General features: G+C 44.9%; 1 protein-coding gene across 1 annotated transcript in view; it reads right to left on the bottom strand.

Moving 5' to 3' along the window:
- The window catches only part of LOC144724936 (CUB and sushi domain-containing protein 1-like), a 684,194-nt gene that overhangs the window by 59,010 nt on the left and 609,481 nt on the right, over nucleotides 1-15,703 (bottom strand). Inside the window, exons 54-58 of the mRNA XM_078604260.1 lie at nucleotides 14,354-14,527; nucleotides 11,883-12,068; nucleotides 10,171-10,344; nucleotides 2,367-2,549; nucleotides 689-868 (exon numbers count right to left, since the gene is read on the bottom strand). Coding sequence (XP_078460386.1) covers nucleotides 689-868; nucleotides 2,367-2,549; nucleotides 10,171-10,344; nucleotides 11,883-12,068; nucleotides 14,354-14,527 — 897 coding nt within the window. The remainder of the gene's footprint in view (nucleotides 1-688; nucleotides 869-2,366; nucleotides 2,550-10,170; nucleotides 10,345-11,882; nucleotides 12,069-14,353; nucleotides 14,528-15,703) is intronic.

Below are 15,703 nucleotides of genomic sequence, written 5' to 3'. Positions count from 1 at the left end.
TGATGTCTCAAGTTTGTTGTTGATGTATCTTTCCCCCCATTGTGCCATCAGTGTCATCGGCATGAGACAAAGCATCCAATAGTATCTCTCACACAGCCATGCAACCCGATGGAAAATAAGAATAGATTTTACCCTCTCTGGCAATAATTCAGGTGTTAAGATGTTCAAACACCCAACAGATACATTCGCAGCAGAGACAGCCTTCTTTATGGACTAGTCTCACCAGTGTCAGACCAGAGAATGCCAAAGGGCGAACACTACAAAGACAATGCCACACGTATCAGAGCATTTATAGCTCGGGGTGAGCAACCATATCATCATGCTAAAGAATGGTTCACCGAAGTTATATATCACAGAGCTAACCCTGTGATCCCTTCAAGTGACTGCTGTTCGAAACACCCCTTTCCCACCCCACTCTTCATATGAGAGAAACATTCATCGCATACAATTAAACCCGACATTCCAACTTTCAGAGCTAGAATGCATTCAACTAGTTAAGTGCGGGGCATTTTTAAGTTACGGTGCTTTGTGGAGTCATTGGTGACTGGGCTGAGACTCAAGAACGCGGTTTAATCGCAGGCAGCAGCCTGGGTTCAAACCGATGATCTCAGCGGTGCCAGCCCATCCCTCTGAAACTCGGGAGCCAATTAACCATTGCAGTACACCGTTGACCTGTGGTTTTTCTCACCGATGCAGCTCGGCAGGACGCCGGTCCAGGTCCCGTTGAAGGTACAGGTGCGAGTGCGTGGCCCCAGCAGCTGGTGACCCTCCCGGCAAGCGTACGACACGGAGGCGCCGAACTGGGTGTTCCCAACTGCCTGCACGATGGCTCCGTTTTGGGGCACGCCGGGGTTCCTACAGGACACGGCTGGCAGCCCACGGAAAAGAGTGACACACACAACAATGACAAAGATTTTTCCCCCCGTATAGCCCATTACAGACTGTTGGGGCATGTGCTGCTAGCGAGTTGGCATCTATGAAAGCTGCCACGGTACACGTGGGGGTGGGTGGCCAGCACCATGCCCTTTGTCTCCCCAGTGTTCGTGTTTTATACACACTGCACCATGTACTCATGTAAGGCTGAGTCGACCTAAGGGAGGCCCAGGACCGATGCCAATATTCGTCACTGCGATTTGGTTGTGAACGGAAGTTGAAACCAGGTTGGTAAGGCGGCGCGCTAACCACTGCACTACGGCTCCCCACATACACAGTCACTTTATACCGGGTGAGACACATTGAACTGAGAAGCTCTTTTTCAATGGCGACATGGCCAAAGTGGCTGATACTGCAGCAGGCAAGTCAACTGGGAAGGGAGGGTTTATAGAGGCTGTATTGAACTAAAGTAGGGAATGTTTTTAAACATGATTAATATTTAATAGAATAAAAATGTTAAACAATCATAACTGCATACCGTGGAAATCTAGTAAGCGATCCACAATAAAGGTATTCATGACACTCGTGAGAGGAACTGGCATATGGCATTTTGCAATGGCATTTATAACACATCCCCAGTTTAGCCTCACGTGGTAGATAAAGGCGCAGCCCTGCAAGTGCTTGCTCACACCACTTTTGGCAGAAGGGCCTCCACTGGGGGAAGCTCTAAAGAGCCCCTTTACATGGTATTTGGCCTCCTGTTCCATGCTGACCAAACATTCGAAGAGGCGAGATTACCCACTTAACCCGTGCTTTAATCATTCATGCCCAGCCGTGATGGAACCTATCAGCAGGTATCCCCATTTGGCAGTCGGATCCCACCCACATAACGTTGATATATGTTTTGGGGTTAGGCCATGTGGTAGTTTTTAAGTCAAAATTACTGTAATGAACCCTCCACCACCTCACAAGATTACGTGGCCAATGTTTTAATTAAAATCTGACGGATAAAGTTCCTCATCGCCGGCGGCCTAAGGCTTCTCATGGCCAAAGTTGACGTCAACATATGGCGACGTTTCACTCAAACCGCTGAGCTTCGACAGGTGGCGAGCTAGGAAACTCACGCACAACTTCCAAAATACGAATCGTTGCATTGGCTGTGAAAAGTCAACGTTTCAGGTCAACATTAAGGTTTTTTTTTTTTTACCAGGTAAGGCCCCCTGAGCTATATAGCTCTTTTTTAGAAGCGACCTGGCCACAAATGATAGCTCAACGAAGTGGGCCATCATGTGGAAATGTATTGCAGCCAAAGACTCTTAAACTCATGTTTCTTAATATGGAGGGAAAAACCGAAGGACCCGGAGAAATATTAACGCAACAACGGGAAAAACATGCAAACTCCAAATATACAGGCGTCAGGGTTGGGATCGAACCCATGACCGCCTGCATTCCAGGCGAGGTATTTAACATCTCGCCATTGTGACGATCTTTACCTTTGCACTCAGGCTGAAATCCAGTCCAGCTTCCATTGGCCAGGCAGATGCGCTGCTCTGGTCCCTTGAGCAGGTAACCCTCCTCGCAGGTGAAGCGCAGGACGCTCTTGGCCTTGAACTCGGCCCCATACCTCGAGCCGTGGACAGGAATGCCCGGGTCTCCACAGAATCCAGGGCTCGTGCCTTCCGCACGCAACGCACCAGCAGGCGGTCACTCTCTGAAACCATCGCCAACCTCGCACAAAGGTCAACGTTCAAAAGCAAAGTTGTCTGCATGCTCAAGGCAGTTCAAGGCGATGCGCGTCTCGCCTGGTGAAGAGAGAGGTTGCGCAGTGGTTAAGCGAGCTGCGCTACAAATCCAGCGAGTTCGATTGCCGCTCATGACCAACAATAGTGATGATTATCTGAACCGGTCCTGGGGCTCTCCCAGGTAAACTCGGCCTCAAGTGAGTACCTGGTGTGGTGTGAAAACATTATCACTGGGGGAGACAAAGGCGACCGGGCGTGGTGCTGGCCACCCAACCCCTCGTGTGCTGTGCCGGCTTTCATAGCTGCTACTCGCGAACAGCACTTGCCCAAATAGTCTGTTCAGGCTATGTGGGAATCTTTGTCTTATGTCCCACGTAGTGGCCCTGAGTTCGTGGAGGAAACTGCAAATTCTCAAGACGGGGCTAAGTCTATCCATAGTCAACAATTTTTACTTGCCACAAAATGGTACTCTGTGATTTATCAACCCAGGGGGATGATGGGCTGAGTTAAGTGTCAAACAGAAATATTTAATATACATTGCCATACAAGCCACATAAAAGTCGACAGTAAAATGAAAAGTTAAATGTTCTCAATGGAGCAAGAGAGCAATTTTCCATTTCCGTTGGATGGCCCTTATGAAGTGGTGAAATAACCATAAGCCAAGCAATGCTAACCTTTCTCAAAGTTAAAATATTCATTTCATAAACTCTGCAGGGATGGCGAGTGACTGACAGAGACGCTCAGCTGAGATATCATTCTGGACTCTGATGTGCGAATTAAACTTGTTAACTTGGAATTGCACTCGGGGACGGAGAGAGGTTGCACGTGGATCGGAAAACAAGTTCGTAAATATATTGATCTGCCTGAGGATGCCTCCAACGTGGGAGGCGATACGTCACAAAGGAGAAAGGAGCAGTGCTCGTCACGGCTATCCTGAAAGAGCAGCTTTCAAGAGAATTTCCCAATATATTGACCGTAAATAAAATTAACCCTTTCCCATTCCAAGAAATCTGCAAGTTGCAGGGTGAGTCCCGTTCACTCAATCTCGGAAAGTGCAAGTGGTTGGCATAAATTTTATTGAGAGGCATAGCACCGTTGTGAAAGACACTGTACTCACCGCAGAGAACCGTAGCGACACGGCCACACTCTATAATAGTTGGTGCCAAACTGTGCCACATTCCCCCCCGCACGGCCTTTTGGGAGCCTCAGCACCGAGAAAGTTATTTTATTTTTTCTGATGAAGTACACGTATGTCGTTCTAATGAACGTACCTCATCAGAATGGAAAAGGGTTAAGTGGGCTTGGGCAGGACAACATCGCTTAGAGAGACGATTTATTGTGGTCGAGACTAATAATGGCGTGGCAGCCAAAGTAGAGTTACACATCCCAGAGGCCATAAGAACATGGAGCTATGAAATCAGCTTACGCATAGGACCTAGATAAACTGTTGTATCGCAATATGATTTAAACTCAATCATTTGTGGATCATGAGTAGTTCCCTAGCTGGCATTTGGTAAGTACCGAGCCCTTGTATTGGCTTTGAAAGAGGGGGCCCAACTATTTCAGCGGCGATCGCTTCCATTTGACATCGCCGTCAACCTCCACTCGCGCATTATAAAATGCTCTGGAGATTCACGCTCGGCAAATTCCTTGAAACAGGTTTCTATTTGGTGTTTGAACATCTTAACACCTGTTTTTATTGCCAGAACGGGTATAACCCACTGTTATTTTTTCATAAGTTCCGCAGTGTTTAACGTAAACGCACGTTTGCTACTCACCGTTATAATGCTGTGCATCGTAACGTCAAGGCTCGTGGCCGTGTACAAAAAAAATGCCACTCCGCATTCTGTTTATTTTTTTGTGCCGGGGCTTGGCCGTTAAACTTATGCTCCTTCAAACATGACTGCAGCTCAAGGCTGGGATTTATGAATTTAAACGTGTTTTAGGCAAAAGGAATGCCAATTGGCAGACGATTGCAACTGTGACAGGGACTTTAATGGGCTCTGCATGTTAGGCAGTTACAACTTTGAGCGACAAGCAAAAGCTTGCATGCAGATTTTAAATGAAAGGCTGTTTCGACGTCTTAAAATAAAAGCACAATTGCAGGATTCTCTTGTCAACACACGTGTTCAAGGCAACGCTCTCAAGATGTCCACTAATTGTTAAAGCTTTCGTGACTGCAGGAACACATATTCTTTGGGTCTTTCGATAAAGTCAAGTAGATAGGTTCAAAGAAAGTAATAAAATAACAAAAAAACTTCGACGTTTCGATCGCAACACAAGCGATTGAAAATGTTGGAATTGAAACGACCGCTTGTGTTGCGATCGAAACGTCGTGGTTTTTTGTTATTTTGTTATTTTCTTTGAACCTATCTACGTGACTTTACCAAAAGGCCCAAAGAATGTTGAGGAAAACTTCACCGAGTTTCAAGACGTTTTCACGAGGGTCGAAATGTTGGAATGTTTCGTAAATGAGCTATTGAATGATGTGCATGAGAGGTAACCGTGTTACTCATAACCAAACCGTCGGGTGATACATTGGCTGCATACACAAAAAGACAACTGAATTTATATTTCTGCCATTTAGCATTAAACATAACACAATTACCGCTACCACAAAAGTTTGTTTTCTTCTTCAATAGCTTCCCCCTTTATAATGCGAGAAATCTCACAATATTCACTGAACCACAACGCTGAGGTCACATTATGCCCTTTTCTCAGAACACGATGTTCACGTTACGGCAATATTTGAAAAACAGATGAAGTGGTTATCGTGGTGCTTATATTGTATGATATATCTTAGTATCACCATACCATGGCAACCCCAGTAAGTAGAAAGTAGATAAATGAATAGTGTATTGCCATTACTATTTAATCACATTTCATGTTTGATTTTTAATCATTATGTCCATCTCCTGTATGCCAAAGCTTTTTTAATATTATTGCACGACTTAATTACATGTCATAAATGTAAATTGGACTCCTGACTACTTCATTTGTACACCAACTGATGAATTGCATTTTCTATTGACCCAGCGTCATCTTCACCGGTGAACCCTTTACAAACAGCGTGCACTTGCACATACGGCCAAACAACATGTGAATAAAAGCGCCTACTGTGTGGGAAGCTGCTTGCCGGGCCATAGGTTCACGGGCAATTGGAAGCCATTATTTATACGAGACCATACGTTCTGAATAACAAGAGTGCACTTACACAAATGTTAGTGTGTGAGTTGTGCATGTGTCATTGTGGGGAGCGGTAGTGTAACGATTGGCGCGCTGCGCTACGAAACCAGAGACCTGAGTTCGATTCCTGCTCATGAGCAACACCAGCCACGATTATCTAAATCGGTCCAGGGCCTCCCCTAGGTCGACTCATCCTCAAATAAGTAACTGGTGCGTGGTGTGTAAACATTGCCACTGCGGAGACAAAGTCGGCCGGCAGTGGTGCTGGCCACCCACCCCCTAGTGTGATGTGCCAGCCTTTCAGAGGTGCTCGCTAACAGCACTTGCCCCAATAGTCTGTTCAGGCTATAGGGGGATGTTTGTATAGTTATTGTGGAGAGGGGTGACACAGTGGTTAATGCATAGTGGAGTAAGCAACACAACTTAAATTTGATTCCTGGCCACTGATAACATCATTCATATAAGAACTTGGCCTGGGGCCTCCCTTAGGCGACTCAACCTTAAATGAGTACCAGATGTAGTAAACTGTGTACATTTTATACATTTATTTATTATATTTATTTATTATATTTCAGCACTGTGAGAGATTGCCAAGGATTGCAAAGGCCTTAATTCAGCAATGCATTAACCATGGCTGATGAAGACAATGACAATGATGGTGATGAGGCAAAGCTTAATTACCATGCACACAGTTTTTAAACCAGAGTTGTATTTTTATATTTGCGGAAGCTTTTACAAAAAATAGCGAATTATATTTTAGCATTGTCCGGCTTTGAGTGGTATTACTGTGTCCACAGCTGTCCTGTGCCTTCCTTCAGTTGACTCACCCGTAAATGTGCACAAGCACACAAGAATAACAACTCAACACTGCCGTGTTGGCGGTAACACTGCCTTGAAATGAAAAATATACATGAGAGAACGTGTTGGCCAATGGTCCATAATTAAGGCACATAAATAATGTGTTTTATGTGCAATTAAGGATGTCTATTGCCCAATACGTCATCTGTTATATACATATGTTTCATTTTAAGCCCACAGTCTTATTGACGAATGTGTTTGTGGGTTTTTTGTTGAAATTGTGCCTGGTTTGTGATGTGAACATCACCGCTGGGCATACGGAAACAAACGGGGGATTGGTTAGTTTAACATGTAGGCTTTCGCACACAATAACACACACACTGCCACCTGTCAATTCTTTCCCAGGACATTAAAATGTAAGTTTTTTTGTCAGTTGCTTATGAGTAATACACCAGTTTAACATGTAGGATTTCGCGACCAATATCATCCATAATAGTTTTTTGGGGGGGTTAGATCAAGTAAGTATAAATGTGTTGTTAAACCCGCCACCACCCGACACAACCAAAGAGTAAGGTTTGGCATGTAAACAGAACGTGCAAATTCGTTACTAGTACAGCACACCGGTGTGTTGGAGAGCAATGGGTGCTTGCGAACAGCACACGTCTCTCTTGTAAATAGGGCTACAATGGGTAGTTCGTGTTTGTGTGCGTATGAGTCTATATGTATGAGTGCGGTGGTGCGGTGATTAGCGCGAAATTCAGCGCTCCGAGTTCGATCAGGGCCAAACACGAGTGATAATTTTCTGAACCAATCTTGGGCCCCTCCTAGGTCGACACAACCGTAAATTAGTACCTGGTGTGATGTGTAAACATCGCCACAAGGGAGACAAAAGCAGCCGCGCTTAATGTTGGCCACCAACCCCCCTCGTGTGCTGTGCTGGCCTTCATGGGTGCTCGCTAACAGCACTTGCAAGAACAGTCCGTTGAGACTAATGCAGGGAATCTTCTTTGTCCTTTGCATGAGTGCATTTGTTACTGAACTTCATGAGCTATTCATGTGGAGTGAGGAGGGCGGAGGGGGGAGTCATTAACGTGTGAATGAAAGCACCAAAAACAAGCACGCAGCTTTGGGTCCATCCATGCGTACGGATGCACTCCCCGTACATTATCCCCAATGTTATGAGCTGACAATTTTGACTTTGAAAGTGTGCTCTGTATTAGCGTTGGCCTTGTAATTTAATGAGCCCTAAGAACACAGCAATTCGCCGTTTCAAGGCTGGTCGCAAGCATTCATGCATGCCACCGACCAAGTTGACAAGCTGCTTTGAGAGACGCAACAATGAGAGGGTGGTTTCAGATTTGCGGTGCCACTGCTGAACGTGATGTGGCAGAACTAAAGTGTGCATTGTGATTGAGCTCCGTTGTCAAAGGGAAGGTCATGAGTGTTTGTTTCATTTGTCCTTGCAGTGCGGGTTTATACATGCGGTTTTGGGGTATGGGCTTAAAAAAAAAGAATTCCAACAAAGTATGCGCATTTCAAGTGCTCGGTTGCGCCTGTGGGAATAAGATCAATGGGCGAGTGAAACGCTCAGGCTGGACCCTGGGCCTGCGCTCAGGGGAAGGGGGCTTTGTGTGCTGCAAGGTCGATGGTCTCGGTGCAGTCACCGATGGCTATGATGCATTTAAGTTGTAGTGAATAATAACAAAAGACAACTGGCAAGTGCGTATAACCTGGCTGGATACATAATCACTCTGTCAACGTCAGTGGTTCTTTGTTCTCGGCACACAGTGAAGCTTTCAGCCATGGTGGAAATTCCACGTTTACTTTTGAAGTGCCATTTTTAGATGTTAGATATCACCGTTGGCTTGTGCATTTCATTGACTTTTGAGGGATGATGAGATGTCAACTCTCAATTGAGATATAAGGCAATAGTGGACATTCCACATTACTATGACAGGGAACATCTCTATATGAGTTTACATTTAAAATATGTCCAACATAGTACATCATAAATAATATAACCGTGCATTGCTGTGGACAGAAAACTTGATTTAAAATTACAAGTTGCAAGTTGAATACACAGTAAATATGTATGTTTAATTTAATTTGCACTGTATGTAGCCAACCATGCTAATCGGAGGTGCGGAGGAAGGACAACAAACGAAACACAAAAAGCGGTTCCAAAGAAATTAGTTTTCAATCTAGATTTAAAAGTGCATAGCTCCAGTGGCTTCCTAATATCGTAAGAGTGTTCCAGACAGCCGTGGAAGCGAATATGAAAGCGCACGATGCAGCAGACAGTCTTTGTATGATGGCTAGCCAACTCAGCTCATGTCTCCAGGGCAAATAAAATAGAAAAATGTTTTCGGGGTGAAGTTAAAATTGTCCGAGGGAGACATTTTGATTGTGCTATTTCCATCACTGCCTTACAAATGCCAATGAGAATGAGTGTTGCCCCATGCTGATTTGAGCATGATGGCACGACGGCTTTTGAGAAGTGAACAAGTGAAGTGCTCCTGCAAATATACTTCAAAAGCAACAATACTTCAACACGTAGGCTTTCTCAACCAATATAATGATTCCTAATTGTTTTTTGGGTCAGGCTGGAGGACATTTTCCCAAGTCTAGCAACTGCCCGATGATACTGGTTGTAACTACCAGATAAATGTCCACACCCGATTGTAAAATGTATGTGGATTGATCTCCAACACATTCATGTGCTGAAGCAGTAATACATTGGCACGTTTAATTATCTTATACCTTTTTAACCCTTTCCTGTTCAGAGACGTCTGCAAATTGTATGTGTGGGTGGCCCGTTCTCCTCTGAATCTCGGAACGTGCAAGCGGCTCAGCCTTAACTTTATTTAGAGAGACGTAGCGTCACTGTTTGTAAAATAAATTATACTCACCGCAGAGAACTGTAACGACATGACCGCACTCTATGATAGCTTGCGCCAAAATATGCCACATGCCCCTCCCGCATGGTCTTGTGGGAACCTCGATACTGATAAAGTTATTTTATTTACATGTTTCTTCCGGTTTTGTTTTAATGACATGCACGTACCTCATCAGAATGGAATTGGAATGGGAAAGGTTTAATTGGCAAGTCAATTGGAGGAGGATTTCCAACTTACGTTTTACTACAAGACCTGACCCAAAAATAAATTATTAAGCAACAGCACTGTCTTAACGAATCACACCAAAATCAGTTTCCAGCAGTGCTTTTTTTCAAACTGAAATTCAAACAGTGGAAAAGGTTTCTAACTTAAAACACGCTTAAAACAACACAAAAGACTGACGTTGAAAAAGGTCAACAGTGAGCTTGGAGGCGCCGCTGAATGAGAAACACGCGTTTGGAGTATATGATTGCTATACATTTCCACGTGATAAACCACTTTGTTGAACCATCATTTGTGGCCAGGTCGCTTCTGGAAAAAAAGAGCTATGTAGCTCAGTGGGGCTTACTGGTAAAATAAACAGAAGTTTATACATTTTTTAGTAAGGCATCGAACCGCAACACCCGTATTATGCTCCGACCCTCTCCCCCCCTGGATAGGTCGGAGAGCGTTACCAGAGCAGTGGGGCGGCGATCCGGACCAATCGCCGTCCACTTGGCAGAGGCGCGTGGGCGAGCCGACGAGACGGTGGGCTCCCGTGCACGCGTAGCTCGCCGTCGCACCGTATGTGAAGCGCGCCGCGCTCAGCACGGAGAAAGGAGGCGCGCCCGGGTGGCTGCAGTTCACAACTGGCGGGGGGGGGGGGGGCAGAAGTGCGGCAACGGTCAACGCGCAATGGAGTTCACGTCCACACGCGTGAGCGTACGTGTGTGCATGTCAAAAACGTCAAAACGCTCGGACGAGTGAAATATTCACATTAATTTGTGCATATTTCACATTCTGATGATGGGGAAAAATTCACACTCGTCAACAACGCTGTGTTAAAATATATATATTTTTTTATAATCGGTGGCGTTTTTGTCAATGGCCATTCTTCATAGCACATACAGCAATGGTGTGTCATTCATTTGATTGATACAAGAAGGAGGAGAAGCCATATTGGCTCACGACTGAAAATAAAACTCATGACCTTCTGTTGTGAATTCGATGCTCCGAGCACAATGCCAGAATCGCCTAATTCATGTTGGGCAACATTTTGTCATATGGAACATTTCAAGGCTTTTAATGTTAGAATTGTTCAGGTAATAACAACACGTTGCCATTATTGTAAACCATAGTGTATGGCCAGTATGTGCTAATGCAGTAGATTGTGGACAACAAATGTGATTGAATAGAAATGTTTCCCTTGACATCTGCAAAAAAAATATGTTTAAGATGATCCACAAATGGGCCATCTAGATTAATAATATAAGAGGAAAACTCTGGACCAGCTTTGACTTATCTGAGTTTCATCAGCAGGGTGTAGCCTGCAAAAACAAATATTCCTGGGTTGCCTGGAGTAATGGGCAGCAGCCCTTCGTGAACACCTTGGAGCTGTAAGCAACATTCCAACAAAATGATAGTTGAGGGATTTAAATGTATATTTTAAATTGTGGTTGAAATATACACTTTCTTCATCAACATATTTAATTACTTATTTTCAACAATTCACCAAGTCAGGAATCAATGAAATTGTAGAACTTTGTGAATTGAATGTGTAACTTGGAGCCTTACAGTATTTGACATTTGAACCTTATGGAGGTACCCCAGGGCTCCATAGTTCCCCGGCTCTCGCATCATGTCCGTGATGCAGTAATTTTTAGTCTGTTGATGGTCGGCGATGCGGCCATCGACTCATCTCGACGAGCTGTACACGATGCACCACTATGATGCATACGAGCGTTCAGGGTTTCAGCGTTTCTACACTGTGGAGTAGCACTGATTTCGGATTTATTGGTACCCCAGTCGTGGAGTTAAGTACACCCCTGGAAAAAATAGTGCCCCAAAAATAAAATACTTAATTGCCTCGGCCATTTTGTATTATTTGGTAACCCGGGGTACCGCCATAAGGAACCTTTGGTCTTGCCATTAACAGGTAACCCCCAGCAGCATTTGTTAAACAAGTCACACCCAGCTGTTGAGAAACAAAGAAGCGAACACTGGTCTAACAATTCTTCAAATGGAGGGTCCTACTAATTACCGCGACCACTACCAAAAAATCAGCAAACACATATCATGTCGGTGTCAAAGTAAATTTAAATACAACGCGTGCACTGCATTATCTACAGCCGGAGTGATCAGCGGCGCTTACTGATGCCACGTCGCGTCGCGCTTCCGAGTCACTCACTGATGCACTGTGGCAGTGGCCGGTCCCAGCGACCATTGGGCTGGCAGACGAGGGCCGAGGAGCCCAGGAGCTGGTAGCCCGGCTTGCAGTGGTACAGCACGGACGTGGCGAACATGAAGTTCTCATTCTTGCTCTTCACCTGCCGGAGCGAGTTTTCCACCTGCCCCGGTTCCGTGCAGTTGATGACTGCGTGGCCACGATAGATGGGGAAAGAGAGAGGGGGATGGATGCAGGGAAGGATATGGTAACCCGAGTCAGGGCTCCAACTGGCATTTTAAAACGTGCAAGGTGTTTACTTGTCACGACAGTGCACCGAGTTGCTCCTGAAGTGTGACAGCGTTAAACATTTAAAATGATCCAATTCGTCATATGGCAAATATCGAAACGTCGTACTCTATTATTTAATTAAAAAAAATTCTACGTGACTTTACCGAAAGAACCAGAGTATGAAATATGTATCAATTTTTCGTGGAAATTAGTGGCAACGGAGAGCGTTCCATTCACGGAACGAAGGATGCAAGTTAAAATTGCAGTTGCAGTTAAATTCACCTCATCCATAATTTTGCTAGTGTTATTATTTTGCTTCTTTACCTAGTAAAGCACGGACATGGGCCCAGACTAAATTACATGCTTTTTGCACCACCTGTTTTGGTAACACTTGAGTCATACTCATAAATTTACATGTACAATAAATTGGGCGATGCTACGGAAGCAAACTTGAGAATCTGGAGGATACCCATGCAGAACAGGTTGAGAATATACAAACTGCGCAGAGAATGGCACCCGAGTCGGACATCGAACCTAGGCCACACTTGCTGCGTGGCACGAGTGGCACCACTCTGCCACCCAAATGGTAAATCAAAGTGGCAACAATAGTAAGGATCACCATCCAGCAATTCGGTGTGCAGTGACTTTATCTCGTGACTGAAAATAATTAGTTTACCACGTAGGCTTTCGCGACCAATATCATCCATAAAAGAGGTTTTTGGGTTACTTTGCGTAAATATATATGTTTCGTTAAAATCCGCCATGATGAAGCGAATCATCATGTAAGTTTTTTTAAATGCATGCCTACAAAGGGCAGCGTACTTCAATAGGGATTACCGTTGGTAGGGCTATTTTAATAAACACAACAGGCAGGAAGGACAAGTTCAAAGGGCACGCATAATGCACATGCATAATGTACGTTGCCTCAGTAATCCCCCCCCCCCCACATTGTGCAAGAGCGAAGGGTGCTCAACACATCTACGCCTCTATATAAGGAACGAAACAGGTGGACATCTCCACAAATCTGGCTGTCACCTGATGAAGCTAGTTGTAATTACTGGCGAAACGTCGTACTCAGATTGTGGCTTGGCTCTCCAACACATCGGATAGTGCTGGACTAGTGACGAATTGGCATGTTCTGTTTACGTGACAACCCTTAATAGTTGGCTGTGTCGAGTGGTGGCGGATTTATATATTTACGCGATCTAACCCAAAAAACTCTATTATGGATGAAAATAATTAGTCACGAATACATTTTCATTGGTGCTCGTTGCTATTGGCAGCCTTGAGCCAGCCATGCAGATTCCAACCTCTATTCATTTCGTAAAAAAGTGGTACTAATTGTATAAACACCAGCGACACGGATGATGTGGTGAATTTACCTTCAGCATTTAAAATCCACGAGGGCGCTGCATGTGGGGTAGAAGGTGGTGCAGTGGTAATATTTGTGCCTCACAGCAAGAACAGCATGGGTTCGAATTCCGACTCAGGTGTCCCTTTGCAGGGGTTGCCTCTGGCTTCTCTGGTTTTGTCCCGTATATATACAAATTTCCCATCGCCAAAAAAAGTACAAGGTAACTGACAGTGGCTAATCATGAAAACGCAGAACCCTCCTGCAAAACGAGTCTTCATTTTCAATGTGTCTCTCGTGGACATGTGATCTGTAACTTTGATCATTGCCTGTGTATCGATAGTTCAATGTTAATGTGGGATTTTATTGAGGGACTACTGCTGTGCGGTGTTATCTTGGTGTCGTCTGGGACTGTTTTGTGTTTGCTGTCTTGCCCAATCTTTATATATCAGACTTACGGAATCTATATATATAAATTAGTCACTTACAATATTCTCTATTTTGCATTCCTATCGTGTTTTTTGTATTGTTTGCTGTTGTAACTTGCCGATCCACCCATACTGGTCATCTGTGAAAAAGAGCTTCATAGTTCATCGGATTCCTCCAGTATAAATAAAAGATTCCGATTCTGCCAATAATATTCCATACAGGTTTTTTGGGTTAGATTGCGTAAATATATAAATGTGTCGTTAAACCTGCCACCACCTGCCACAGCAAATAATTAATAATAATATTAACAATAATACATTGTGATAATAATGTAACATAATAATACATTATTTGTTTTTTTATTATTATGATCGAGGTACGAGTGGCAGCGATGATGTGACGTCGGCAAGGCCCCCCGGCTCACTCGTGCACGTGGGGAGAGGGGCACTCCACTGGCCGCTGGGCAGGCACTGGATGCGCGCGGGACCCTGGCGTGCGTGGCCCACGTCGCACGAGAAGTCCACCACATCGTTGAGGTTGTAGCCGTGGCCGTGGAGCGTGCCGTGGGCAGGGCTGCCTGGGTGGCCGCAGCTGATGGCTGAGATGGGAGGGGAGGCGGGGGGGTTAAGGGGGAGAGCCCGACGCACAGAGAGGGAGGAGGAGCACACACCCACACAGAGGAATAGAGGTGTTACGGCTAGTCGTTGCTTAACGTGCGTGGTGTGTTCACACTACGAAGCGTTTTCGCTGTAGCGCGGTCCTGCCATTAGGGACCACTTTTCGCAGAATGCGGAACGCTCCCCCTCTACTCACCCCCCCATTACGCGGAACGTGCGCTGCTATATGCGCTCAACGACGAACTACTTTCTTGAGTTGGGTGGCTGAGCGGTGTGATACAGAAGGTGGAATGATACAGTGACGCAGCAGCCTACCCTCAGTTATTTGTCATGCCATCTCACCGTAAGTATACATACATCGTTATCTCGTTAAACTTTATCGTGACATTATTTTTTGGGGAAATTGTTTACGCCTGACGTGCTTTTTGCTGAACGGGGCACTTTTCAAGAACGCATCTACTGCGTTAAACGAGGAACTACGGTACATACGGAGGAGGTATTTAACCGTTTCTAGCCAAGGGAGGCGAGCGTGATATACAGTAGTAGCGTTCAGAATATCTAGTCAAATTTTCTCCATACTCGAAGGGAAATCGCGTGGTCCTGGTTGCCCAGAGCCAGAAGTGCAAATTCCACATTTGCATGGCAGGAGTAATCTTTTACCACTTGGCAGCCACTCTTGCCTTTGTGCAAGTGATATTTTATTTTATCCACCCCAGAGCGATGTTGGGCCATTTTTTTTCCCCCAAGTATATTAAATTATGACCTGATTAAGTCAAGTGCCCAATCACATCATCACCCGTGCGCATTTTTATCTCCAATTATTTGACGATTTACCTTTATGTCCTGTAAAATACTTCAACATCATGAGTTGTATATTTTTAGAAACGTTATATTACATGTATGCAAGCATTTGCTGTTCCCTTATACATTGCATTACCTACATTCGTACCGCTGAGGACAAATGCATTCTAGATTTTAATACAGGTAGGAACAATGTTCCACACTGCCCACCAGGGATTTATTGTCTGTCTGTCTGACTGTCAGTTTGTGTGTCGTGCATAAATAAATATATAACATAAACAGCTCTTTGATTGGTGGAGACCTACTTCCGGGTACGGAGAGGGGAGGTGCCTAAGGGAGGAGGGTCAGGGGAGGGG

Source organism: Lampetra planeri, chromosome 22 (assembly GCF_965212315.1).
Source record: "Lampetra planeri chromosome 22, kcLamPlan1.2.h2, whole genome shotgun sequence".
Taxonomy (NCBI): Eukaryota; Metazoa; Chordata; class Hyperoartia; order Petromyzontiformes; family Petromyzontidae; genus Lampetra; species Lampetra planeri.
Note: the sequence above shows the minus strand (reverse complement) of the source record. Positions and strands in the feature narration are given on the sequence as shown.